At 38.1% G+C, this 26,500-nt stretch overlaps 2 protein-coding genes and 1 pseudogene across 3 annotated transcripts in view; 1 reads left to right on the top strand and 2 right to left on the bottom strand.

Moving 5' to 3' along the window:
- HYDIN (HYDIN axonemal central pair apparatus protein) overlaps nt 1–21,587 on the bottom strand; it is a 312,192-nt gene extending 290,605 nt beyond the window's left edge. The window contains exons 1-2 of the mRNA XM_049622586.1: nt 21,505–21,587; nt 2,579–2,703 (exon numbers count right to left, since the gene is read on the bottom strand). The gene's annotated coding sequence lies outside the window, so the exon portion shown is untranslated. The remainder of the gene's footprint in view (nt 1–2,578; nt 2,704–21,504) is intronic.
- Nucleotides 13,411–21,583, bottom strand: CMTR2 (cap methyltransferase 2). 2 transcript variants are annotated; one of them, XM_049622597.1, is made up of 2 exons: nt 21,505–21,583; nt 13,411–17,531 (listed from the first exon to the last, which is right to left on the bottom strand). In XM_049622597.1, exon 2 carries the CDS (start codon nt 17,510–17,512, stop codon nt 15,212–15,214), a length of 2,301 nt encoding a protein of 766 aa, XP_049478554.1. In that variant the 5' UTR covers nt 17,513–17,531; nt 21,505–21,583; the 3' UTR covers nt 13,411–15,211. The 2 variants fall into 2 exon arrangements, with proteins under 2 accessions (XP_049478554.1, XP_049478555.1); XM_049622598.1 differs by lacking the exon at nt 21,505–21,583 and adding an exon at nt 21,287–21,495.
- LOC125916659 (peptidyl-prolyl cis-trans isomerase A-like) lies at nt 20,454–25,170 on the top strand (annotated as a pseudogene).
- The last annotated feature ends 1,330 nt before the right edge of the window (nt 25,171–26,500 follow it).

The following is a 26,500-nucleotide window of genomic DNA, read 5'->3' as shown; positions in this document are numbered from 1 at the left end:
TATAAATCCTACTCTTTGAAAGTAAAAACTTCAAAACAGCTTTTGATCTTTTAAGAACAAGCACTGCATAAGCATAAAGATGGTTACAATTTGGGGCACCTGGGTGGCTCAGTCGGTTAAGTGTCTGACTTCAGCTCAGGTCATGATCTCACGGTTCCTGAGTTCAAGCCCTGCTTCAGGCTCTGTGCTGACAGCTGGGAGCCTGAAGCCTGCTTCGGATTCTGTGTCTCCCTCTCTCTCTGCCCCTCCCCCCTTCATGCTCTGTCTCTGTCTCTCTCCCTCTCTCTCTCTCTCAAATAAATAAAACATTAAAAATATATATATAGATGGTTACAATTCCAGCTAAAAGCAAGCATTTAAAACTGAATCTCAAATTCACATATGCTTGTATCCCATAATCTACCTGTAGTTGAGGTAGAAGGTAAAATAAATTGAGTAGACCTAAGGTAAAATCAGTCACTGCCCTCGGTCTAGACCTTATGATTACACTGGCAATCCCCACATTCCCAGTTTGCCTGGTTTTGCAGCCAAAATTCCCAGGGGTTCTGAATAGCTTTGGAATCTGAATAAATCACACACTAGGGGGCCATTGAGACCACCAAAAACTCAATTTATTTGCAACCTGAGACAGGATTTTATTGCTTCTCAGATTAACAGTTAAAAATGTTTTGCTTTTCTGTCTCAGGGGTGTTAGTTTGATGTATGAGGCAGGGAGATTATTAAATCTTCGGTGCTTCCAAAGATGTAAATTAAACCACAGCACCTCCTTAGCCACCTTCCCTGGATGAGCTGGAGATTTATTATTAACTTGTCACTCTTACATGCTCATCAAAACAAGCAGCACCATGATTAATTACACCTATTTCTTTAAGGATACCTGTCGTTTCAACTTCTTGTGGACAGGATATGACAAAGTCTTCTGATTTCCTTGCAGAGCTAAGCAGGAGGATTTTTAGAGGGGAGAAGAGAATCACCATCCTCTCCTCATCATTTCCATGAATATATTTGAAAGAAATGTGGCAGGTATGTAACTGAATATTGTTCTTTTAGTTTTAAATGAAATTGCCCTTGTACCTTTTTAAAATTTTGATTATGGAAATTGATAAAAATAAGAAAAGACGCGATAATAAAATAATTAATCCCCACATACACATCATCTAACTTCAGTAATTACCATTTTCTCATTTTTGTCTTTAACACATTTCTTTCCCCTTAACCCTTTTTTTTTAATTTTAAATATTTTAAAATAAACTCCCACTGTCATACCATTTTACCTTGAAATACATTAGACTTTATCTCTAACAAACAAGATTTTAAAAAATATATCTGTAATATCATTATACTACTTAACAAAATCACAATAATTCTTTAATACTTCTTCTTTTTTAAATGTTTATTTATTTTTGAGAGAGAGAGAGAGAGAAGAGCATGAGTGGGGAGGGGCAGAAAGAGAGGGAGACAACAGAATCAAGAGCAGGCTCGAGGCTCTGGCCTGAAAGCCCAGAGCTCGACGCAGGGCTCGAACCCATGAACTGTGAGATCATGCCCTGAGCCAAAGTCAGATGCTTAACAGACTGAGCCATCTAGGTGCCCCATAAGTCCTTAACACTTCTTTTTTTTTTATGTTTATTTTATTATTTTTGAGAGAGACAGACAGAGCATGAGCAGGGGAGAGGCAGAGAGTAAGAGGCAGGCACAAAGTCCAGAGCAGACTCTAGGCTCTGAGCTGTTAGCACAGAGCCCGACACCGGGCTTGAACTCGTGAACTGCGAGATCATGACCTGAGCCAAAGTCAGACACTTAACCGACTGAGCCACCTAGGCACCCCCTTAACACTTCTAATATATAGCCTATGTTCTAACGTTCCTGATTGCCTACCAAAAATCCTTCTGGTGTAAACAAGATCCAAAGTCTACACGTTGGATTTGGTTGATGTGTCTTTCACTAACACCTTTTCTCCCATATCCTTTAGAATATCACCAAAATGATCAATATTTTTTCTCCAGGATAAACAAATCCATCCAAACTTAACATAAGCTCCTGGTGAAAGCTCATTCATGTAATATTTTTGAGGACAGGATGATCATTTATCATTCAAACGAAGAAACTCTGGAGTTAAAGGGAGATGCTGTTTATACCAGTGTAAACCAGGACAAAAAGTCACCCTGCCAGTAGTGATATCAGGAATAAAACAGGAAGATCTGATTTCTAGTTTCTAGATGGGTATAGAGAGCTGGAAAAGAGGTAGAAAGAGTATCCCTCCCATCCTGATAATTAAAAAAAAAGTTGGCAAACTGTAAGTGAACAACTTCTCCTGCATCCATCAGAGTTGAAGTTGAGGAAATGCCAACTAGTTCCACATCTGAGTTGAGACAAGTGTCTACAGGGAGACAGAATACAAGCACTTGTTTACTTGGGGCAGTTGAACACTGGGAGGAAGAATTCACCTAGAATTGTTAACAAAATAGTGGAGGCTAAGAATTGGCTGGTGGCACAATACGGAGCCCTGAAGGCTACAGATAAAGGGGAGCTAACACCACTTGCAGGCTTCTCTCTCTATGAACGCCAACGTACTCACAAAAAACAATGGCAAGAGTCCGAGAAAGCATCCCTCAGGCTTCAGGGTCAGGCTTCAGGGTGAGGAATAGCAGCTGCTGCAGGAAAGCCACGGAGCCCAGCCCGGATCCTTCTTCTCTCTCTCCCCTATGACAACAAAAACAAACACAAACAAACAAACAAACAATCACTGGTGATGTGGTGTAAAAAACAAAACAAACAAATAAAAAACGAGAAATAACTTCTTAATGCCAAGAGACGAAACAATCAACAGAACCAAACTCATATATAACACAGATGTCAGAGCTATCAACATTTAATTTAAAATAACTTTGGGGGCCCCTGGCTGGCTCAGTCTGTGGAGCCTGTGACTCTTGATTTCAGAGTTGTGAGTTTGAGACATACATTGGTTATAGAGACTACTTAAAAACAAAACCTTAAAAAAAAATTTTTTTTAATAAAATAACTATGAAAAATATGTCAAAGCCTCCAATGGAAAAAATAGAGAACATTCGTTGTCAGATGAGTAATTTTAGCAGAGAGATGCTTACTGTAAGAAAAAATCAAATGAAAATGCTGGAAATGAAAAACATAGTATTAGAGATCAAGATGGTCACTGACAGGTTCATCAGTAGAAGAATTCGTGAAATATTCAAACTGAAAGAGAGAAATGAGTAAAAAATAAAAAGAGAATATAGCATCCAGGAAATAAAGGACAACATCAAATGATCTAATGGATATACAATTAGAATTCCAGAAGGAAAAAAAGACAGGGAATTGGGTAGAATAAATACTTGAAGGGATAATGGCTAAGAATTTTCAAAATTAATGACATTTGGGGCGCCTGGGTGGCTCAGTCGGTTGGGTGACCGACTTCGGCTCAGGTCATGATCTCGCGGTCCGTGAGTTCAAGCCCCGTGTCGGGCTCTGTGCTGACAGCTCAGAGCCTGGAGCCTGTTTCAGATTCTGTGTCTCCCTCTCTCTCTGACCTTCCCCCATTCATGCTCTGTCTCTCTCTGTCTCTAAAATGAATAAACGTTAAAAAAAAAAAATTAAAAAAAAATTAATGACATTTATCAAACTACAGATCAAACCACCTGCCAAGATAAATATCTGAGCCAGAGACAGACATATCATATCCAACTTCTAAAAGCAAAAAAACAAAGAGAAAATCTTGAAGGCAGGCAAAGGGGAAAACTTTTTAAAGAGAAATAAATATAAGAATTATAACAGCCATCTTGTTAGAAGCCAGGGAAACTAGAAGACAGTAGAGTGACATTTTTAAAGGGCTGAATGACAGAGTAACATCATCAAGATGGAGGAGTAGGAGCCTCCATTCCCCACCCCACCCCCCAAAAAAGCAATTAGACACCTATCTGTGAACAAAAAATAACTCTGGGAGAGTTTAAAAGTCCACTTAAGAGCTTCAGCAACACAATAGAGCAAAAGACCTGAGAATAACCATACAAAAAGGGTCGGAAGAAGTTTCATTCTGCCTGCATCACCCCATCACCCCAGGCTGGCATTGTTCCCTGCCAAGAGGGCTCAAGAGAATTCCCCTCACCGGTAAAAGGAAGGAAGGGTGAGCTACGAGCTTCCCCAGCCTTTGGGAACACTGCACAAAGAACCCACTTCAGTTGCACCCTGCCCAGAGACCAGCAAAGCTAAGACATCTAGAAATGGCTAGGAACAGAGAACAAGGGCAGGGGCTACGAGTGTCAGCCACACGGTGTGAGCAGCTGTGGTTCCCAGTGGCCTGCTCTGCAGAGCATCACAAAAATCTTCACTTCCGAGGACCTCAACAGCCCTTGCAGATGCTACACACCCCATCCCCAGCTTTCACCACTGCGAGTCACATTACAGACTCCAGCAGACTGCTTCACAAAGGACCCCAGCAGCTTTTTGCTACCGAGGAATCCAACAGCCAGCACAGCCCCTGCAGACCTCCTGCAGTTTTGCCAGTGAGATTTTCATGCTCACAGATACCAGCTACCACTCACCAGCTCAAGCTCATGCTCTCTCAAAATAAATAAATAAACTTAAAAAATGTATTAAAATAAATAAAAATTAAATAAAAGATTAAAAATGGGCAGAGGATCTGAACATTTTTCCAAAGACAGAAAGATGGCAAACAGGTACATGAAAAGATGCTCAACATCATTTATCATTGGGAAAACGCAAATCAAAACCACAATGAGATATTACTCCATACTTGTTAGGATGACTGTTATCAAAAAGACAAGAAATAGGTGTTGGTGAGGATGTGGAAAGGGAACACTAGTGCACTGTTAGTGGGGATGTAAATTGGTGCAGCCTCTATGTTTTACTCCACTGAAACAGTATGGAAGTTCTTCAAAACACTAAAAATAGAACTACCATATGATTCAGCAATTCCACTTGAGTATTTACCTGAAGGAAATGAAAACACTAAATTGAAAAGATGAGGGGCACCTGGTGGCTCACTCGGTTGAGCGTCAGACTTCCACTCAGGTCATGATCTCACGGTCCGTGAGTTCAAGCCCTGTGTCGGGCTCTGTGCTGACAGCTCAGAGCCTGAAGCCTGCTTCAGATTCTGTGTCTCCCTCTTTCTCTGCCCCTCCCGCACTCATGCTCTCTCTCTCTCTCTCAATAATATAATAAATAAACGTTAAAAAAAAAAAAAAAGATGTATGCACTGCCATGTTCATTGCAGCATTACATTACTCACAATAGCCAAAACATGGAAACAGCCTAAGAGTCCAGTGATGGATAAATGGATAAAGATGAAGTATTATTCAGCCATTAAAAAAAAAAAAAAAAAAAAAAAGGACATCCTGCCATTTACAACAACAGGATGGACCTTAAGGGCTTTATGCTAAATGAAATAAGTCAGACAGAAAAAGATAAATACCATATGATCTCATTTATATGTATAATCTAAAACAATTTTTTTTAATGAGTTCATGAATATAGAGAATAGATTGGTGGTTGCCAGAGGCAGGAAGTTTTTATATATATATATACAGTTAATAATACTGTTATATTTGAAAGTTGCTAAGAGAGTAGATCTTTCTCATCATAGGAAAAATATTATAACTGTACATTGATGAATGTTAACTAAACTTATTGTGGTGATCATTTCACAATACATACATATATTGAATCATTATGTGGTACACCTGAAACTGTTATCATGTTATGTCAATTATATCTCAATTTTTAAAAATAAAGCAGAAATTGATTAGTTAGAAAAAAAACAGTGAGTAAATCACAACAGCTGGTTCTTTGAAACCTAGTCAACAAAACAGAAATAGTTAACTTGATTTTTAAATGATGAGGAGAAAGCACAAGCACAAAATAGAAACAAGGTCAGAAGAGAAATTTTTTTTAATCATGAGACTACTTTGTACAACTCTATGAAATAAAAAATTTTTAAAGAAAATATAGATGAAATACACAACATTCTAAACAAACGAACTGTGTAAAAAGAAATATGGAAATAGAAAGTCATAAAAGAGCTCCCCCACAAAAAGGCACTAGGCTCAGCCAGTTTCACAAAGAAGTCTACCAAATCTGTCTAGATCAGATGATGTAAATGCTACTTAAACTATTTCAGAGCGTTGAAAACAAAATGTCTAAATTATTTTTATAAAACAAATTTAATATTAATTCCAAAAGCAGACAAACATTGCTCAATAAAATACAACTATAAACCAATCTTATTAATGTTAATGCAAAAATTGTAAATAAAATAGTAGCACATAGGACCCAAAAATCATCATGATCAAGTAGTGTTTGTTCAGTATCTGCAAATACAATTAATTATATTAATAGAACTGACAAATATATACTGATCTCCACAGATTTTAGCAATGGAAAAACTACACATTTATGTTTTTAAAAAGTCTCAAAAATAGGAATATCTCATTGATATAAGTAATAAACTTTAAAAAATCAGCAGCCAGTATAATGGGAATACACTAGGACAGCAGTTCTCAAACTATGGTCTTATTTATTTCCCCTTTATGCCATGTTAATAGTTTCACTGATGATGCAGAAGCACCGATGGGCAAAATTGTTGGTGCCTTAGCACAAATCAAGGTAGTGGCACCAAACTTCTCTATGTGGTCATTGTATGAACATCAGACATGTTCATTATGGTGGAAAAGAGCTATTTTTAATTAAGAATATCCTTAAGAAGGTGGTTAAAAATAATTAACTATATTAAGTTTTGACCTTTGAGTAGGTGGCTTTAACATTCTAGGTGAAGAAGTGGAAAGTAGGCAGAAAGCACTTCTCCTGCATCCTGAAGTAGGATGGCTGCCACCAGGAAAAGCATTTCTGTGACTGAGTTGCAAACTGAGGATGAGCATTTTTCATGGAACACATTTACTTGGAAGAACTGGCAGACAAACTATACTTATTATATAGTTTATAGTTACAGTTTATAGTTTTAGATATGGATATTTGATAGGTATTTCCTACAGAATTAATACAGTGAGCTCTCATTTCAAGGAAAACAACTGACAATATTCATTGCTATGAGAAAATGTAAGCATCCAAGCAAAAATTAAAAGTTTAGATTTTTTTCTGATGAGATCAGCAGTGATGTTTAAAAATATGACTTTTTAGGGGCGTCTGGGTGGCGCAGTCGGTTGGGCGTCCGACTTCAGCCAGGTCACGATCTCGCACTCCGTGAGTTCGAGCCCCGCGTCAGGCTCTGGGCTGATGGCTCAGAGCCTGGAGCCTGTTTCCGATTCTGTGTCTCCCTCTCTCTCTGCCCCTCCCCCGTTCATGCTCTGTCTCTCTCTGTCCCAAAAATAAATAAATGTTGAAAAAAAAAAATTTTTTTAAAATATGACTTTTTGGATACAGTATAAATCAAATGCATTCAACATTTGCAAGATCTGCATAACTCCATGAACTCATTTTCCAAATAACAAATTCGTGGTGTTACAAAACCACATGTGGATAAGCAATCCATTCAAAGTGCAAGACAGACCAATGGATTTTAAAAGAGTACAAAAAGTTCACTAATACAGTTTAAGATTCTTCTTTGCAATCAACTGTTAAGAAACTATCACCTGTCAAATTTTGGATTAGCATCAAAGAACATCCATAAGTACCTGAGAAGGTTATTAAGATACTCCTCCCTTTCCTAATTGCCAATATATTTGAGTCCAAATTTTTTTAAGTACTTCAACCAAAACAACGTATTGCAACAGATTGAATGTAAAAACAAATATAAGAATTTAGCTGTCTTCTATTATAAAGACAAAAAAGAGCCACAAAAATGGAAACACTGCCATGCTTCTTTTGTTTTAAATGTTATTTTTCATAAAATGTATTTATGTGAACACATAGTTTTATCTTTGTCATTTTTCAATTAGTTAATAAAACGTAAAATGTTTATGAACTTTAGCTTCCGATACAGAACATCTCAACAGACATAACTCTAATGAACAAAAGCTTTTTGGATTCTTTAATAATTGTTAAGAGAGTAAAGGGGTCCGGAGACCAAAAAGTTTGAGAACCACTGCACTATAGACATTTCCATTAAGGTCAGGATGATGTCGAGTCTGGGCAGAAAATATACAAGATGAAACAGGCATATGTTGTGCTAGAAAGTATTGAAGCTATTGAAGACTTTTTGAATTATATAAAAAATATCATAGGTATCAACCTAAAGGAGCCCTTTCCCACACCCACCCAAGCCAAAATAGGATAATTTGAGCATCGGATGAGAACACTATTTGTAATTTAGTTTAAAAACTACAGAAGTGGGGCGCCTGGGTGGCTCAGTCGGTTGAGCGTCTGACTTTGGCTCAGGTCACGATCTCGCGGTCCGTGAGTTCGAGCCCCACATCGGGCTCTGGGCTGATGGCTCAGAGCCTGGAGCCTGCTTCCAATTCTGTGTCTCCCTCTCTCTCTGCCCCTCCCCCGTTCATGCTCTGTCTCTCTCTGTCTCAAAAATAAATAAACATTAAAAAAAAATTAAAAAAAAAAAAAACTACAGAAGTAAGTTAGTTTAAAAACTACAAAAAAAAAAAAAAATCCATTGGTCACCTTTGAAGGTTGCTAAAACATCACCTTATGGTTCTGAAAACTGAGAATGTTTTAAAACATTAAGCACTTTCCCTGAATAACCTATTTCAGGAAAAACAAAGAGTGGATAACTTCAAGTACATATTATAAAGCCCAATGAATACTGAAGAAATGTGGTTAGAAAATCACTAAATGGTGGGGGCTGGGCGGCTCTGTCAGTTAATTATCTGACTCTTGTTTTTGACTCAGGTCATAATCTCAGGATTGTGAGGTGGGGCTCCCTGCTGGGGGTGAAGCCTGCTTAAATCTCTTTCTCTCCCTTTACCCCTCCCCACTCCTGGCTTGTGTGCTTCCTCTCTCTCTCTCTCTCAAAAAAATAAAAAAAAGAAAAAGAAAAATTCACTAATTTGCAACCTCTAATAGAGCTAAGTATCAATATTCAATAAATGCTAAAACTATTAAATGAGAGATCAATAGAAAATTAGTAGCATATAAATAAGGTTGACATTTGAATCTGATTAACCTTAATGTCAAGGAGGGAGGCGACTAGCCATTTTGTCCTTTGTGATGTGATAAAAAAGGAAGTACACAATACCACTTAGAATGTTTTCTTGCCAAAAGTAATCAGTCCTCTAGATCTAGCTACCAATTCATAGGAAATATGTGGCTTGGAGATACAAATCAAAAGATGAAATAGCCAAATCCAGCCTGTGGAAACTACAGGACAGTTAACATGGCATGGAAAAGAAAACGTTGGACTGCAGAGTGGGGTGAGGGACTTTAAACAGATAGACTTCAGAGGCACACAAAGCAAATGCAATGTGTCAACCTCATTTGGATCCTTATTTGAACCAACTGTAAAAGGCATTTTTGAGACAACCTGAAAATTTTGAACATGGACTAAGTATTTTGTCACATGTGATAAAGTCCTTATCTGTTAAGAGAGATTTCATGAATTTGTTTTAAAGTACTAAAAAAAAAAAAAGTGTAGGAGGATAATTCAAGTTCAGCAAAATGTTGGTAGTTATGGAACCTGGCTCAGGGTATGTGAAGGGGTTGTTAACCTGATTTTAATTTTGTGTGTGTTTGAAAGTTTCCTATAATTAAAAAATCAAGTAGTATTCTGGTATTCTGTAGACACCTATACCGACAATATGAAATACAAAATAAGTATATGCCATAGCACCCTGCCCTTAAATTTATAATTCAAGCAGGAAAATGAAAGAATGGAGGAAAAAAAGAAAGAACAATATAAGGTTGTTTAGGGTAATGCTCAGATTGAATGATTCAAGCAGTAAGCACAATGACTGTAGGAAGAGATTAATATTACTTGAGTTATTTAATAGTTACAGGAATGATGCTTACTCCAATTAAAAAAAAATTCACCAGGATATGTTTATGCTTCTTTTGTATCTTCTCAGCCAGTCTAGTATGAAGACTAATTTTTCAATCTGAAATTCACTGGAAACAACAGAAATTCTCAAAGGCCTAGAGAGTAAAAGCACATCTGTCTTAGCCAGTAAAATAATTTGGTGTTGAATGAAGCACAAGCTTAAATAGCAAAAAGATGTAGATATCCATGTAAATAAAATATGTTTACCCACAAAGATCTACAGAATCATTTCAATAAAATGTTCAGCAGAAGGTATAGGAATAATTTAGAGGAAAAGAACAATCTCTACAAATGTTTTCCTTAATTATATCGTGACAAATTTAACCTACAAATCAACAATGTGGCTGCAATATTAAATGATACGTAATACTAAATGTCTGATAACAGCCTACACTGTTGCTGCTGCACCTGGCATACAGAAACACAGAATTACACCTAGTGGGTCTATAAAGATACTCTGGAAAGACAGAAAGATCAACACTATTATGGGTGCAACTTGTAAATGAGTATACAACCTATAAGTCACCATCAGCAGATTAGACTTTTAAATAAAATTTTCACTTGACTAAAATTAAATGCTAACCTAAGCTCAGTGACAGATAATTTCCAAATATTTTCAGCAATAAAGAACAGCTGGCATCTTCACCATATCTGTGGTCATAAAGCAGCTTCACCTCTTCCTAAAACATTCCAGTATACACTTGTCCTTATCCAAAGATAAGTTATTTTTTTCTTCTGTGTTGGCCAAAACTAAGAAAATAAAAATAACAGATTGGGGGTGGGAGGCAGAATTCTTTATTCCAAGATTGCTACTTTATATCAAGAATGCATTGATTAGAAGTGCAAAATAAGCAAGAACTCATTATAAATGTCGAGGATTATTGCTTTAATTACATGCCCTAAAACATACCTACATATCATGACTTACTATATGTTGTATCAAGCTTTTAGTTTACTTGCTACATGGCCATTAGGCCAGCTCTAAAAAATGTTTACCATCCAAATAGAAATTCATTAGGGAATATTGAAAGGTTTGTTTTATGGTTAGTTTTGCTCCTAAGATCAGCCTGAAGAGTTTTAATCCAGTAAAAAAAAAAAAAAAAAGAAAAAAAAGGAAAAGGTGGGGTGACCTATTATCAAATAATAATAGAGTCTCTAGTTTCAATAGTAACTATTCAGTAAATAAATTTTCTGTCAGGCCTTGCACATCTATGTATAATAATTTGTCATCATTTTAACAGAAGTTAATATTTACATTAAGTCTAAGTTGTGTTCAAAATGTATTAAACAGATAACTAAGGACATTTAAATAAGGCCTAATTATACCAGTTTAATAAATGTTCTTACTTTTTAGAACATAAAAATTAACAAAAAAACCTCTTATGCTTTAAAATCTTTGTAAGTATGTACGGCTTTTATAAAAAATGATAACCATTTATTGCTTAAAACAATTTTAAAAACTGAAACTCAGCTCAGGTCATGACCTCACAGTTCATAGATTTAAGCCACATGTCTAGCTCAGAGCTGGCAATGCAGATCCTGCTTGGGATTCTGTCTCCCCCTCTCTGCCCCTCCCCTACTTGAGCTCTCTCACTCTCACACAAAATAAATAAACATTCTTTAAAAAATAAAAATAAAAATGTGCTATTTCTTACTTTCACCTTAGAAAGCAAAAATACACTAAATATCAGTGTTACCCTTTTGTTTTCAAATCAATTTAAATATGGAAAAGTATTTAAACAAAGAAAAAAGATTTTGGTTGGGTTTATAAACATTTTCATTTCTAAAAATGTGAAAATGTAAGGGATTAACTGATTTCATTTGCCCACCACAGCAATATAATTATAATGACCTCAACTGCAAATGAAAAATAAAGCCTACATATTTTTAAATATCTGGTATATTCTCATCAAAAAATATGTAAAACAACAAGGGGTGCCTGTGTAGTTCAGTTGGTTGAGCGTCCGCTGTCCCTCACTCTCTGACCCTCCCCAACTTGTGCTCCCTCAAAAATAAATAAAACATTAAAAAAAAAAAAAAAAAAGCTAGGGGTGCCTGGGTGGCTCAGTCGGTTAAGCGTCCGACTTCGGCTCAGGTCATGATCTCGCGGTCTGTGGGTTCGAGCCCCACGTCGGGCTCTGTGCTGACAGCTCAGAGCCTGGAGCCTGTTTCAGATTCTGTGTCTCCCTCTCTCTCTGCCCCTCCCCCACTCATGCTCTGTCTCTCTCTGTCTCAAAAATAAATAAACATTAAAAAAAAAGTTTTAAAAAAAGCTAAAATTAAAAATAAAAAAAAACAAGTAAAACAACAAAAGCACCAATCAACATTTTTTTTCACCTCTCCCTAATATTTTAAACTTGCTTCTTTCATTCCACTCCAAGATCTTTGGAGTAGAAAAAATTTGAATACAAATTTTAATTTTTTTCAATGTTTATTTATTTTTGAGAGAGAGACAGAGACAGAGCATGACCAGGGGAGGGGCAGAGAGGGACACACAGAACCTGAAGCGGGCTCCAGGCTCTGAGCTGTCAGCACAGAGCTCAAAGCGGGGCTCAAACTCACAAGCCATGAGATCATGACCTGTGCCCAAGTCTGACGCCCAACCAACTGAGCCACCCAGGCGCCCCTTTAATACAAATATTTTTAAATAAAATAAAGTATACAAAGTCAGATTTTTAATTTATTCCAGAAAATATATTTTCAATGCATTTAAATATTTAAGTAATATTAGGATAATATATAAAAGCCCTCACTAGAATATAAAACTGACTTTTTTCTTAGGGAGGACAAAAATTAATACTGAAGAAATTACATTTATAAGACCTCTTTCTCATCTAAGTCTTTTAGGAAACACATTTTGTGAAGTTTAAATTTTCTGGCTGTTTAGATCTACAAAAAAAAATTTTTTTTTTTAAAGAACAGTAACTACCTTGATATACAAACCATCCCTCACCTTACTGTCTTCTTGTCATTCATTTTTTGACAGCATTTTTCCTCCCCTTTTTCTCAAAGAGAAATTCCTCTAAATCATTGGTACCTGTCAGCCACATCCAGTTCAGTTTGAACCTTCAACTCCTATCTCACCTATATAGAGCAAATCTGAATCCAACAAATCAGATGAACAGCAACTGATTCCAAGAGCCAAGTTAAATACCAAAATATATTCTAATAAACACCAGTATGCTATACATCCCAACAGTGATTAGTGTTTAAAAAAACAAAACAAGGGGCGCCTGGGTGGCTCAGTCGGTTAAGCGTCCGACTTCAGCTCAGGTCACGATCTCGCGGTATGTGAGTTCGAGCCCCGCGTCGGGCTGTGTTGACTGCTCAGAGCCTGGAGCCTGTTTCAGATTCTGTGTCTCCCTCTCTCTCTGACCCTCCCCCGTTCATGCTCTGTCTCTCTCTGTCTCAAAAATAAATAAACGTTAAAAAAAATTAAAAAAAAAAATACACACACACACAACAACAACAACTAAGCATTCAGTACTTATTTGAGACGCTTAAAAGAAAGTTTTAATACCAGAACCTGGACCTAGGCTTTCAACTTCATTCAAACGAACTGGTTAAAAAAAAACAAAAATAAACTGTGCCATTATATTAGACCAAACCAACCAAGGCATAAAGACTATTAAGTACAAAATGGTTTTCCCAGAGTGATTTTTAATTCTCTCCTAGTAACCAATTTTCTGTCAGATTTTTATCATTATACAACTAGAACCGTTTCCATAAAGTCACCCACCAATAAGAAATTACAATTCTTTTGGAAATCTCCCTCCAGGCCTCCGTACCCCCCTTGGCAAGAACTCAATCTACCCCCTTCTCCTCCCTAAGTATTCAGTTTCTTTCCCGAAGTAGAAATTCCATAAATATTACAATATTAAGAACTAAATTTTAATGAATACATATCAGAGGAAATGAAAGAACATTAACTCCCATTCAAACCTTCCTTAAAAAAAAATGTTTCCAAGTTATATTTTTAACTTCCCCCATGATTCTCTTTAAAAAAGACGAACACAAAATCTCTCTGCTAATGACTTTATTCATGAATCTATAATGTAGCTCAAAATAGCAAAGAACATTCTAAAAATTCAGATTAATATTTATCAACCAAATACATGAGAGAATACATCTACTTTTTATATAACTAACACAAATGTCTAAAATGCACATGTGAGAGTACACTCTTCACTTTGTGTAATTACAAAGTAATGAAGATTTGCTTAATACAGTTTGCCAGAAAAGCTCATTTACGTGGTCGAATACATATAATTTAAAAGCAATCAGACATAACTGATAAAATAACCATCTTACGGTTAATCTTTTAATAAAGTGCTACTTTCATACTGAAAAAAGAAATTAAAAATTCTGAAATGTTGAATCATCATTCTGGAAGTGTTAAAATTTTTCTTTAGGGTTCACTACGTTCATCACATTCATACATCTCCAATATGAGACCATACACACTATTTTGCAATCTAAAAAAATCCTTTAGTTCACAGATTATTTCCTGGAAGTTAAAAATTACTACATGATTGCTAAATGAAGCTTTTCATGATACATGTGTGTATTAGCCACAGTGATTTTTCATTGTTTTAAACATGATCTTTGGTTTGAAGTTGTCCTGGATGGACTAGCTGGATGGCTGTGGTTAGTGAAATATTTATAAAACAGCACACTAGCTTCATTTAAACCACACCAGTAAATTGGGTCAGTGGTCTAAAGGCAAGGAATGGCACATATTCAGCATCTGGCAAAAGGAGTTCCCCGAATCCATAAGTGACGTGGTCAGGAGTAAAGAAAACCGGTGCAGCTGAGGTTTCCACCTCCTTTCATCAAAGACGTCTATCAATTTATTAACAGCATTATCCACTGAGGAAATCAGTTGGGAAAAAATCTAATTTGAATGAAGGCACATGGGTGCAAATCTTAAACAGGTAAGGACGACCAACAAAACTGCTTAAATAAGTATGGGTGTGTCTACCCCATCCACCCACACACATCTCACGTCTGAGGTTGAGTTTCATCACTGCATAGACTGCACCACATGGAAAACTCTATGCCTAAGGGCATATATATGAGATCAGAACTAGCTGGTGGTTTTCCAGAAATAATGAGACTTTCAATGATGCAAAAGTTGGCCTTTCCCTCAAATGAAAGGTTTTAAATTAATAGCAAAAGACTACAATAACAATGGAAACTGTAAGAAGTCATAAAGTTAAATCTCAGAAAGTTTCAATTTCATAGCTGAAGGCTGCTGATGATTTCTTCTCTCTCTCCTTGAATAATCACATGCAAATGCCTTTTAGCAATGGCCACATTCAAATCCCACAAAAAATCAAGCAGTGCCCCCTTAAGGAGCACCTCCATTGGCACAAACTGTAAAACCTGCTGGGGTGCATCAGAATTCAGCAAAGAGCTCAACAAGTCATTCACATTCTGCAGATACTGGAAAACTGGATTCGGAAGGTCCTGGTAACCCACACACAGCAGGACTGCACAGGTCTTCAGGGGCTCAGAGGAAGTGGGACAAGAAAATGTGATGAACCTAAAACAATTGTGGAGTACAAAAATCAAACCAGCCATAAATCTCGTAAAACAAGAAAGTACAGGCAAAATCATAGCATCTCCTGTCTGAAGCTGCTGCAACGCACGTAGAAAGCAGTCCAAAAACAGCTGCTGGTAAACTGGGTCTCCATCATGAAGCAACGAACAGCTGCAAGTCATGAGTTCCGCTGGTTCCAAGAACTGAACTTCCAACGGTATATGCGTTTTGATGTCACTGAGGGTTGGAAAGCCCACAAGCAGGCACTTTATTCGGTTGCTGGGTTCTACGACCTGCTCATCCTGAAGGCACTTGGTAAGGCTAAACAACTCAGTAAATATCAGTTCTTCAGTAAAAATATGACAAGAACAATAATCCTGCTGTTTGGGCCAGAACTTGGAATCCAAATTCAAGGCTCCTCCTAATGACTTTTCAATTGCTTCATTAAGAGCCTTTAAAATTTCACCATCACAGAAAGGAGAACACTTTACCTTTGGCAGTTTCTTTCCCTCTAAAATATGCCATAAGTGACACTCAAGACTGGAAGCTGTCCCTTCTAAGAGAGAACTCTGCCCAGAATGATACACAGCATGTTCTTCCGCCCAACTATTAAAGTATCCTTTGGCCACCTTATCTTTCCATGAAAGGGTTTCCAGCATTTTCCTTTCATTATAGGTTTTAAAATATCTGTTCCTCTGCCCAAACCGTTTTGTATTTGTACTACAACCAATACTAGATTTTTTCACTAGCCAATTATTTCTGGAAAGAGGCTTCAACTGAAACTTTTCCATAAAATATTGAACAGCACAGTCCCTTAAAGTATTCAGTTTTATTTGTTCCCCTTTTCCCATGCACTGAAACAGACGAATGTTCTCAGAAATAGTCTCTAGCTGGTATTTATGAAAGAACATACAACATTCTTCATGCCTTTTAAGAAAAGATTTGGGAATCACATGATGGGGAAAGAGAGCTTTCTGGGTCATTTCAGTCCCAAAGTTCAGCACCATCTTAGATAACAGAGGATGGATTGCCTCTCTTCCCTTATAACGGAGACACACCACATAGACTTCTGAGTTTCCTGCCTTGCTAGTAGCAGGTTTGAAAACATGGACTTGGTCAAAAGAACAGTTTAGCAGGTACATCAGGTTTATGGAACAATGTTCAAACAAAGTAAACATCTTCAGAACAAAAGAGCCACCATTTCCAAGAGTCGTCAGAGCAGTGACAACTTCACAGTAATGCAAAGAAGAGACTAAAGCTTCTTGTTCACCTGGGTTTCCTTGGCAATCAAAACTCCCATCTGCAGTGATCAAGTGAATGGTAGCCATGTTGCTTATGAAATTCTGAAGTCCAGTCAGATATTTCAAGTTCATGATATCACCGGTGTTATCTGGACCAAAGTACCACCAATGCAAGGTATTTGCTATAAGTCGGTCATCCATAATCATCATAAGATTGTCATTTGCTTCATGGTATGGATTCAAAGTATTAGCTACCCAACTCCAATCACAGGGGAACCGATGGGATTTTAAGTAGTGATTGAGACTAGCTATAAAAGCTCCAGGAGCTTCACAAAGGTGTAGGGAATTCAGTTTTCCATTCTGAAAAGCTTCCTGTGGAATAAGTGGAAAGCTGCACAAAATTTCATGAAACTTACACCACGCTTGAGTACAAAGTTCAGCGTTTACAGATTTTTTCACATGAGAAATTATTTTTCCAGCTTTATTAGTAAAAGCAGTGTGTTCATGCCACTCATCCAATTTCTTGTCACTCAGTAGGTTTTTTACTTCATTTAGGGAGTTCTTCAAATCAAGCAATGCATTAAATTCCGTGTGGTCACAAGTGAAAATCTCACCGGGATCTGGTAATTGCCACTCGTTATTAAGTGGCTTGCCATAAGAAAAGTTCTTGGCAAAGAGTTCAAAAATGTCAGCAACAACATCTGGGCTGAATGTCTCAGGACTTGAACCCAGGGGTGGTTTTCTGCACTTACTCATTTTCAAATTAAATTAAAATCTAGAAAAAGAAAACACACAATTAAATGAATCAAATTTATTAGAGAGTGAAATCTCATCCACAGCAAATCGGATCACACTCATGATAAACTGCATAAAATGGGAAAGCTAATGTCAGCACATGCTGTTACATGAGACAATTTGGAATAAAGAAAAAGTAAAGGCTTTCATACCCAACAGATCTGAGCTCAATTTCCAACTCTGCAACTTAGAGCTACAAAGTAGCCTTGGGAAAATTACATCTTTGAGTCTGTTTCTTATTTGGGGTATCATTTTTTTTAGATAAGGATAGAACATGCTAGCGTATAAAAAGCATATACCAAAGAATAATCATCAGTGATGGCAGCTCATATTGCCATATTAATCCATCTAGCTCCTCCCAAAGTTTGCCTCTACCCACATGGCCCCAAACACACTCTCAGACTAAGATTCAGCCCTGAACACGACCTTTGATCAAGCTTTAACAAGCGACTTTTAGCTTTTTTTTTTTGTTTAAGTTTTTATTTATTTGAGAGACAGAGAGAGAGAGAGAGAGAGAGAGAGAGAGAGAGAGAACATGCACACAAGCTGAGGAGAGGCAGAGAGAAGGAGAGACAGAATCCCAAGCAGGCTCCATGCCATCAGCACAGAGCCAAATATGGGGCTCAAACTCACAAACTGTGAGATCATGACCTGAGCCAAGCTCAAGAGTTGAACGCTTAACCAACTGCACCACACAGGTGCCCCAAGACTTCCAGTTTTTTAGTCCCTTCTGAATCTCACCTCCTTCCAGGAGAAGATTCTACACCTAAACCCAGTAGTAATATTGCTACCAGACGTCTCTGCCACCACACACTTATTTACCTATAAGGACTGTCAAATACATCCTTCATCCAGATCTCCCACTCTTGCTAAAACATGCACTTTGGTGGTGCCAAATCACTTTCATAATCCACCTACTAACACTCATCATCATACTGCTTGTTGACTGTGGTGTACTTGACTGGTCAGTCTCTATTCAGTTCAATGCTGAAAGTGAACTACAGTTCAACCTGGCATGTCCATAAACTAGATTCTTGTCTCATCTGCTCAGACAGCTCCATACTTCGACTATATTTCTTCTTGCCACGTAACACACTTTGGGGCGCCTGGGTGGCTCAGTCAGTTAAGCATCCGACTTTGGCTCAGGTCACAATCTCATGGTTCATGAGTTTGAGCCCCACATCAGGCTCTGAACTGACAGGGCAGAGCCTGCTTGGGATTTTCTCTCTCCCTCTCTCTCTGTCCCTCCTCACTCACGCTTTGTCTCTCGCTCAAAATAAATAATCTTAAAAAAAAAAAAAAAAACAAGAAAAGTAACACACTTCGATAGAAGATCTTTAAATTGAAGAAATATTCGCAATGAATATACAAATTACAAATAGTCACCCTACATCTTGTGGTCTAACACTAAGAAACCAAAAACACTTGTCCAATGGAGAAGGAAAGAGATATAAGAGGAAGATACATGGCCTGATGGCATAGTGTTGGGTAAAGTCATAAATTCCAGCAGAGAGAGCTATGAGTATTACATAGTACTTGTCAGCTCAATGTTAATCAATAGGTGTTTTAGTTCATAAGTTCCACATTTCTCAGCATATTCAAAAAGAATCTAAATTTGTCAAACAAAAAATTCACAACCACTGTCCCACAAAAAGCCAACGTTTGATAATTAAAATGGGAAATAAAGATGAGCTAATGCCACAATAAATACAATAATATCCAGAAGACTGTATTCTATTAGCATTTACTTTGTACTGTTCTTTTGGCAGTTCTTTTATATTTTGTTTAAATTATTTACAATCCTGTCTATTCTACTAGCTTGTAAGCTTCTTGAAGTAACAAGTATCTTCTTAGTCATTTGTTTGCCACAGTATATTTACCATACATGTAAATTACAGCTAACAGTCACATGTGTCCATCAATATCTTTTTCTCAAAGCTTTTTTTTCACCGTTAGACGCTGTATTCAGACAAATTTCTTAAAGAAGGCAAAAATGGGGCATTGATACATTCACTAAAATCCTAAATGAAAGCAAATGAAAGTTTATTACAAGTTATTCTATCTTAATTTACACTGTGCTTACTGGAAACTACAACCATGTTTAGATTGCAACTATATTCTACTTTGGAAAAAGTCTGACTTTAGTCATTTACTTCACATATTAATTAATGGCATAAGGAAGCTCTGAAATGTCACCTAAGATAATACATAATACTTTCACATGAGAAAAACTAAAGTGATTCAAACATTCCATTGTTCTTCCTGACTACACCGGTGGTATGCAAATCAAGATTATGTCTTATATATTTATATATAAAATACATATCTTGAATATATATATATACACATACACACACACACACACACACACACACACATAGATCTTAAAAATATGTATATATATAAATACTGAATTTTCAGGTCTATAACCCGAACTTTGTTTCCTCCTACCAAATTCCCAGAATCCAACCACTTCTCACCCACCTCCAGATACCAGCTTCCTGATTGTAGACAGTGTCAACTCTCTGCTGGATTACTGCCATAGCCTTCTAACTGGTCTCTTCTATCTTTGCCTCCTTTGGCTCCCAAATAAATGCCACAGTCCTAACAGTAGTCTACAATGCTCTTGAAGATTTCTGCCTTCCAGCCCCAACCTATCTCTAACCTGATTGTCTACTATCCCTCCAATTCATTCTGCTCCAACCACATAAACTTTCTGTTCACTGAAACACGAGGCACACTGCAACCTGCAAATCCTTTGCACTGGTCAATCCCTCTGCCTGGAATGCTCTTTCTTCAGAGTACCTGCATAGCTAACTCCCTCACCTCCTTCAAGTATTTAATCAAGTGTAATTTTTCTAAGAGACCTACCCTGACATCCTAATTGCATCTTGCACTAACAATGGTAAAGGTAAGGATCTTGCTGTACTTTTTTTCTTTCTGTGACACTCTTTTCTAACATTAAATCTGCTTATTGTTTATTATTGTCTTCCCCAAACTAGAATCTAAGCTCCACAGGGCAAGGATCTTTTGTTTTGGTGACTCATGTATCACCCCGAGGTTAGAACAGTGCTTAAGGTACACAATAAACCCTCTGTGAGTATCTAATAAACAAACGTATATTATACTTAGCACAAACAGCTCTCCTCTAGGTTCCGAATATGAGTCATAACTTCAGCACTTCAATGCATGAGCAAAAATTAAAAAACAAACAAAACACGTGGTTTACAGACTACAGGAAAAAAGTTTCCAGTATACGTTCCTCTGGCCCTTCCATTAAGCACTGCTTAGAACTTTCTGGCATCATAATTCTGCTGAGGGTCAGTATTACCATTCTTAATTTACATATTCGAGTAGAAAGTCATGCCCGCCCCCCCCCGCCCCGCCCCAAGCCACAAAGGAAAATATCTGCAAAATCCGTGGGCCTGACACAAACCCCACAAGATCTTATCAACAGGCTCTCTTCAATTAACGCTTACAAAGTAGTTTTACAAGTGTTTCTGGCAACTCCTCTTCCCAGCAACCGTGAAAATAATAGAGTGTATCTAGCGCTTTACTTTGGGCCAGGGGCAGCCAAGATCTCGTTTCACCTGATGGGACTGAGTCTCAACCTATATTCAAGCGGCCCGAGCCCTCCTGACGTGGAAGAACCTCAGTCCCAGACCCTGCCTCATCCTTGCCTCATCCTCTGGAAAGTCGAAGGAAGACCCGAGCTCGGAAGCCAGGTCTGATTACCTTCGCTTACGCCCACCTTGGCTCCCCGAGTCTAGAGAGGCAGCGCTTCACTCACTCTCCCCACTCCAGGAAACCATTCTCCACTTCCGCTCCCGGAGCTGCTTCCCGGAACGGTCGCTCGTAGGGTATACGGCGCCCCCCGCCGCAGCGAAGGCAGGTGGTGCGCCAGAAGACAAGGAAGGAAGCCCGGACCCGCCCTCTCGACACCCGGAACCCACCTCCAGGCCGCGCCGCCGCGCGTCGCCGGCCGACAACGGCCCGAGCCCCGAAAGACGCACTGCGCACGCGCTTCACAGCCGAGTGGGGCTAGCGTCACGCGTCAACGTTACGTACGCCGGCAACTCTAGCAGTGCCCGGGCCCAGGCTCTCTATAGGTTTCTTTTCTCGACAAGTCCGGAGGAGGAAAGGCGTCTATGGCAACGGAAACCGCTCGAGGAGGCGGGGCGTCCTTTGGCCCCGCCCCTTCGGTGATGTGGGCGGGCAAACCCGTCCGAGACACTCCGGCTCCGCCCACCCAGACCCTGAGTTGGGAAGGTTTTCCAAAGTTATTAGGCAGAAGTTGGTTCCTAGTACACAGGCTGAGTTAAAACTGAGACTCGAAAGACAATATGAGGTTAAAAGCCAAACTAGGCCAACTGCGACGTAATACTCTGTTATAACATATATATGTTTATAAACCAGAAAGGAAAAAACAATCTCAAAGGAAAATTAGACAAAAATTCAAACAGACCATCTAAAACCAGTAAAATAGCGACTAAGGATGTACAAAACTTTTTAGCCTATTATAAAAGAAAGACATGGAAATGAAAATAAGTTTCATTTTCACCTGATTTAGCAAAGATTAAAAAGATTCACAGTGGCCACTATTGGTGAGAATAAGGAGAAACCGGTTTATATACCGGTTGTGCATGGGGGTAAACATTGGCATAAACTTCACAGATGGCAAACTTTAAAATGGCCTTGCACCCCAGCTGGGCAATTCCCGCTCCAAGAAATTTATCCTTAGGAAACGCAACATAACCAGCCCTCACTTAGGACAAAATATTCATCTCCTTAATGTCAACAATAAGAAAAACTCTAAATGTTGACTTTAAGGGAATTAATTAAATTCTTTGTGATACAGGGGTGCCTGGGTGGCTGAGTCCGTTAAGCGTCCAACTTTGGCTCAGGTCATAATCTCACTGTTGTGAGTTCCAGCCCCCCCACTGGGGGGGCTGACAGCACTGAGCCTGGAGCCTGGAGCCTGCTTCGCATTCTGTGTCTCCTTCTCTCTCTGACCCTCTCCCGCTCGCACTCTGTCTCTCTCTCAAAAATAAATAAAACATTTTTAAAAAATTATTTGTGATACATCCATATAATGGGATACCATTCAGCCAATAATAGGTTATGTGTGGCAACACTACTGCATAAAAATAGAATATAGAGCTGTGTGTAGAGTTTCAACCATTCATGTAAACACACACACATTATTTTCTAATTCCTCCTGGATGTCCATCAATAAAGAAAATTGTCTTTTCAAAAAATGAGTCTAGGACATTTGGATATTCATATGGAAAAAATTTTATTTGGATTCTTACATTATAAAAACACATTTCATTTGGGATGCCAATCTATATTTTAAAAGTCAAAAAACTCTCAGGGCACCTGGGTGGCTCAGTCAGTTAAGCGCCCACTCTTTATTTTCGCTCAGGTCATGCTCTCATGGTTCACATAATCAAGCCCCATGTTGGGCTCTGCATTGACAGCACAGAACCTGCTTGGGATCCTCCCTCCCTGATTCAAGTGGCTCGAGCCCCTCCCCCATGCACGTGCGCGCGCACTCTCTCTCTCTCTCAAAATAAAAAATAAACTTAAAAAAATTAAAAAGTCAATTATTTTAGCAGAAAACATAAGAAAACAGCTTTGTGACCATGAAGTAGACAAAAGTATACAACAAGTCAGAAAAAGCACTAATCATAAAGGAAAATTATATAAACTGAGCCATACTAAAATTAAGAATATCTATTCACCGTAAGATATCATTGGGAGTGAAAAGACAACATACAGAGTGGGAGAAGATATTTACAATACATACATATGACAAAGGACTTGTATCCAAAATATATCACTCTATAAATGATATATATATATATATATATATATATATATATATATATATATATGAAATTAGGGGAGAAAAAATGTTTTCCTTCTACCCTTCTAGGTTCTCTGCTGGGGCTCTGTAACAAATGATATATTAACAAGAGAAAAGCATGTGAATTTACTAATATTTTATGTGACCAGGAGCCTCCACAAGGAAATGAAGATCTGAAGAAACCATTAAAACTGAGTGTTTTCATACTAAGTTTGATGAGGAGTGGAAAGTTGTGGGGAAATGTGACAAATGAGTATGAGCTAAGAGTAGTACACTGGGGGAAATTTAGGCAAGGCATGTTCATCCAGATTCCTCTTGGAGTCCTTCCAACTTCAGAAATAAGAATATTCCTTTCCTCCCGGTATAGGGAGGGCATATCTCCCATGAGGATCTTGTGAGCTGCTTCAGGGCAAGGTCAGAGAGTCCTTCCTACACCTGCCATTTCTCAAATTCCTTCAGCTTAAAATACTTAATATGCCAATCAACATATTTTGGGGCAGCATGTTCTGAACCCTGTCAATATTCACCCATGTTGTTTTATGTATCTGTAGTTCATTCCTTTTTATTGCTAAGTAGTATGCCATTGTATGGATAAACCACAATTTAGTTATCTATTCTCTTATTGATGGACATTTGAGTTCTGTTTCCAGATTGAGGCTATTGTGAATAAACCTGCTATGAATATTCTAGTACAAGACATTTTTGTAAGTGTATGTTTTCTTTACTTTTAGGTGAATACCTAGGCATGGAATGAATGGCTAGGTCATAGAGTAGATCAGGGTTTCTCAACTGAGCATTAATGTCATTTTGAGAATCACGGAAGCAGATCTATGCGTAACTTTGAAGAAACCTCCAAAAAATTTTCCCAGAGTGCTTGAACGGTTTTGCATCCCTACCTACGATACCTAAGAATTCTGGGCCTTACAGACACAGTCCAGCCGTGGTCAACCCACATTGTTCTTGGACATTGCCATGGATGGTGAGCCCTTGGGCTGCATCCCCACTGAGCTGTTGGCAGACAAAGCTCCAAAGACAGCAGAAAACTTTCATGCTCTGAGCATTGGGGAGAAAGGATTTGGTTATAAAGTTTTCTGCTTGGACAGTATTATTCTGGGATTTATGTGCCATGGTGGTGCCTTAATACCATAATGACACTGGCAGCAAGTCCATCTATGGGGAGAAATTTGATGAGAATTTCATCCTGAAGCATATCGATCCTGGCATCTTGTCCTTGGCAAATGTTGGACCCAACACAAATGGTTGCCAGTGTTTCATGTACACTGCCAAATCTGAGTGATTGGATAGCAAGTGTGTGGTCTTTGGCAAGGAGAAACAGGGCATGACTATTGTGGAAGCTATGTGGAACACCTTGGATCCAGGAATGGCAAAACCAGCAAGAAAATCAACACTGCCGGGGCGCCTGGGTGGCTCTGTTGGTTAAGCGACCGACTTTGGCTCAGGTCATGATCTTGCAGTTTATGAGTTCGAGCCCTGCATCAGGCTCTGTGCTGACATCTCAGAGCCTGGAGCCTACTTCAGATTCTATGTCTGCCCCTCTCTCTACCCCTCCCCTGTTCACATTCTGTGTCTCTCTGTCTCTCAATAATAAATAAACGTTAAAAAAATAATTAAAAAAGAATCAACATTGCTGATGTGGACAAATCTAATAAATTTGACTTGTGTCATATCTTAACCGCCAGCTCATTCCTTCTGTAGCTTAGGAGAGCACCCCTTCACCCTCATCTCCTCAAAATATCCCATAATCTTTGTGTTCCTTGGGGCAGTTGTATGGTTCACATATTTTTCTTATCCTCCTCTACATCAAGTTCGATTGCAGAGTTAAGTTTATGATTATGAAATAAAAACTAAACAACAACAAAGAATTCTGGTTACTTCACATCCTCACCAACTTTTGCTGTTGTGAGTCTTTGTCATTTTACCTATTGGTGGGAGGTGGTTGCTTTTTTACATCTGTTTCTTAACAAACATTAATTAAAAATGAAGATCTGTGGATATTGTTCTTTTATGGGACTAGATACTAGATGAAGGATATATGGTCTCTTAAATACAATTACTATGTTCCCTGAGGTTTATAAATATTATCAGGAATATTCCAAACAACAAAACATACTGAACTTTACTAAAATAATCACAACATTAGATGAGCATTGAGGAGGGCACTTGTTGGGATGAGCACTGGGTGTTGTATGAAAACCAATTTGTCAATAAATTATATTTTAAAAATTAATTAATTAAATTAACATTTGTTGAGTACATAAATTAACATTTGTTGAGTTCAGCACTAAGCACTGAAAACTTCCCCTTTTTTTAATCCTTTAATCCTCTCAACAACTCCATGAAGTAGATATGTGTATTGTCCCCCTTTTATAAACAGAGAAATCAAGGACCAAAGTGATTAAGCAATTTGCTGAAGATCATAGAGTCAGCAATTAGCAGAGTCAGGGTTTGGACCTAGATGTGCCTAACTCCAAAGCCAATCTGTTCTGCAGAGAATTCCTAGAAATTGCACCAGTAATTTAAAAACAACTTTATTGTCCACATCCATGGCCAGAAATGTTTATATGAGGCCAGTGATTTTATTAAAAATGATCAGTTTTAGGGCACCTGGATTGCTCAGTCAGTTAAGCACTTTTAAGTCACTCTTGATTTTGGCTCAGGTCATTATCTCACAGTTCATGGGATTGAGCCCTGTGTCCCTGCTTCTCTCTCTCCCTCTCTCTCTCTCTCTCTCCCCAGCTCATGCTCTCTCTCTCTCTCAAAAATAAGCATTTAAAAAAAAAAAAATATATATATATATATATATATATATAAATGATGAGTTTCATTTATTTTATCCTAAAAGCAGGAGGGTTTGCAAAAATTTTTGGAAAAGATGAAATGTTATAAATGGATAAAACTGGCATCTGAAACTTTATTTATTTTTTTTTTTTATTTTTTTTAACGTTTATTTATTTTTGAGACAGAGAGAGACAGAGCATGAACAGGGGAGGAGCAGAGAGAGAGGGAGACACAGAATCTGAAACAGGCTCCAGGCTCTGAGCTGTCAGCACAGAGCCTGA

This window comes from Panthera uncia (genome assembly GCF_023721935.1).
Source record: "Panthera uncia isolate 11264 chromosome E2 unlocalized genomic scaffold, Puncia_PCG_1.0 HiC_scaffold_20, whole genome shotgun sequence".
Classification (NCBI taxonomy): Eukaryota; Metazoa; Chordata; class Mammalia; order Carnivora; family Felidae; genus Panthera; species Panthera uncia.
This window is presented reverse-complemented; position numbering and strand designations above follow the sequence as displayed.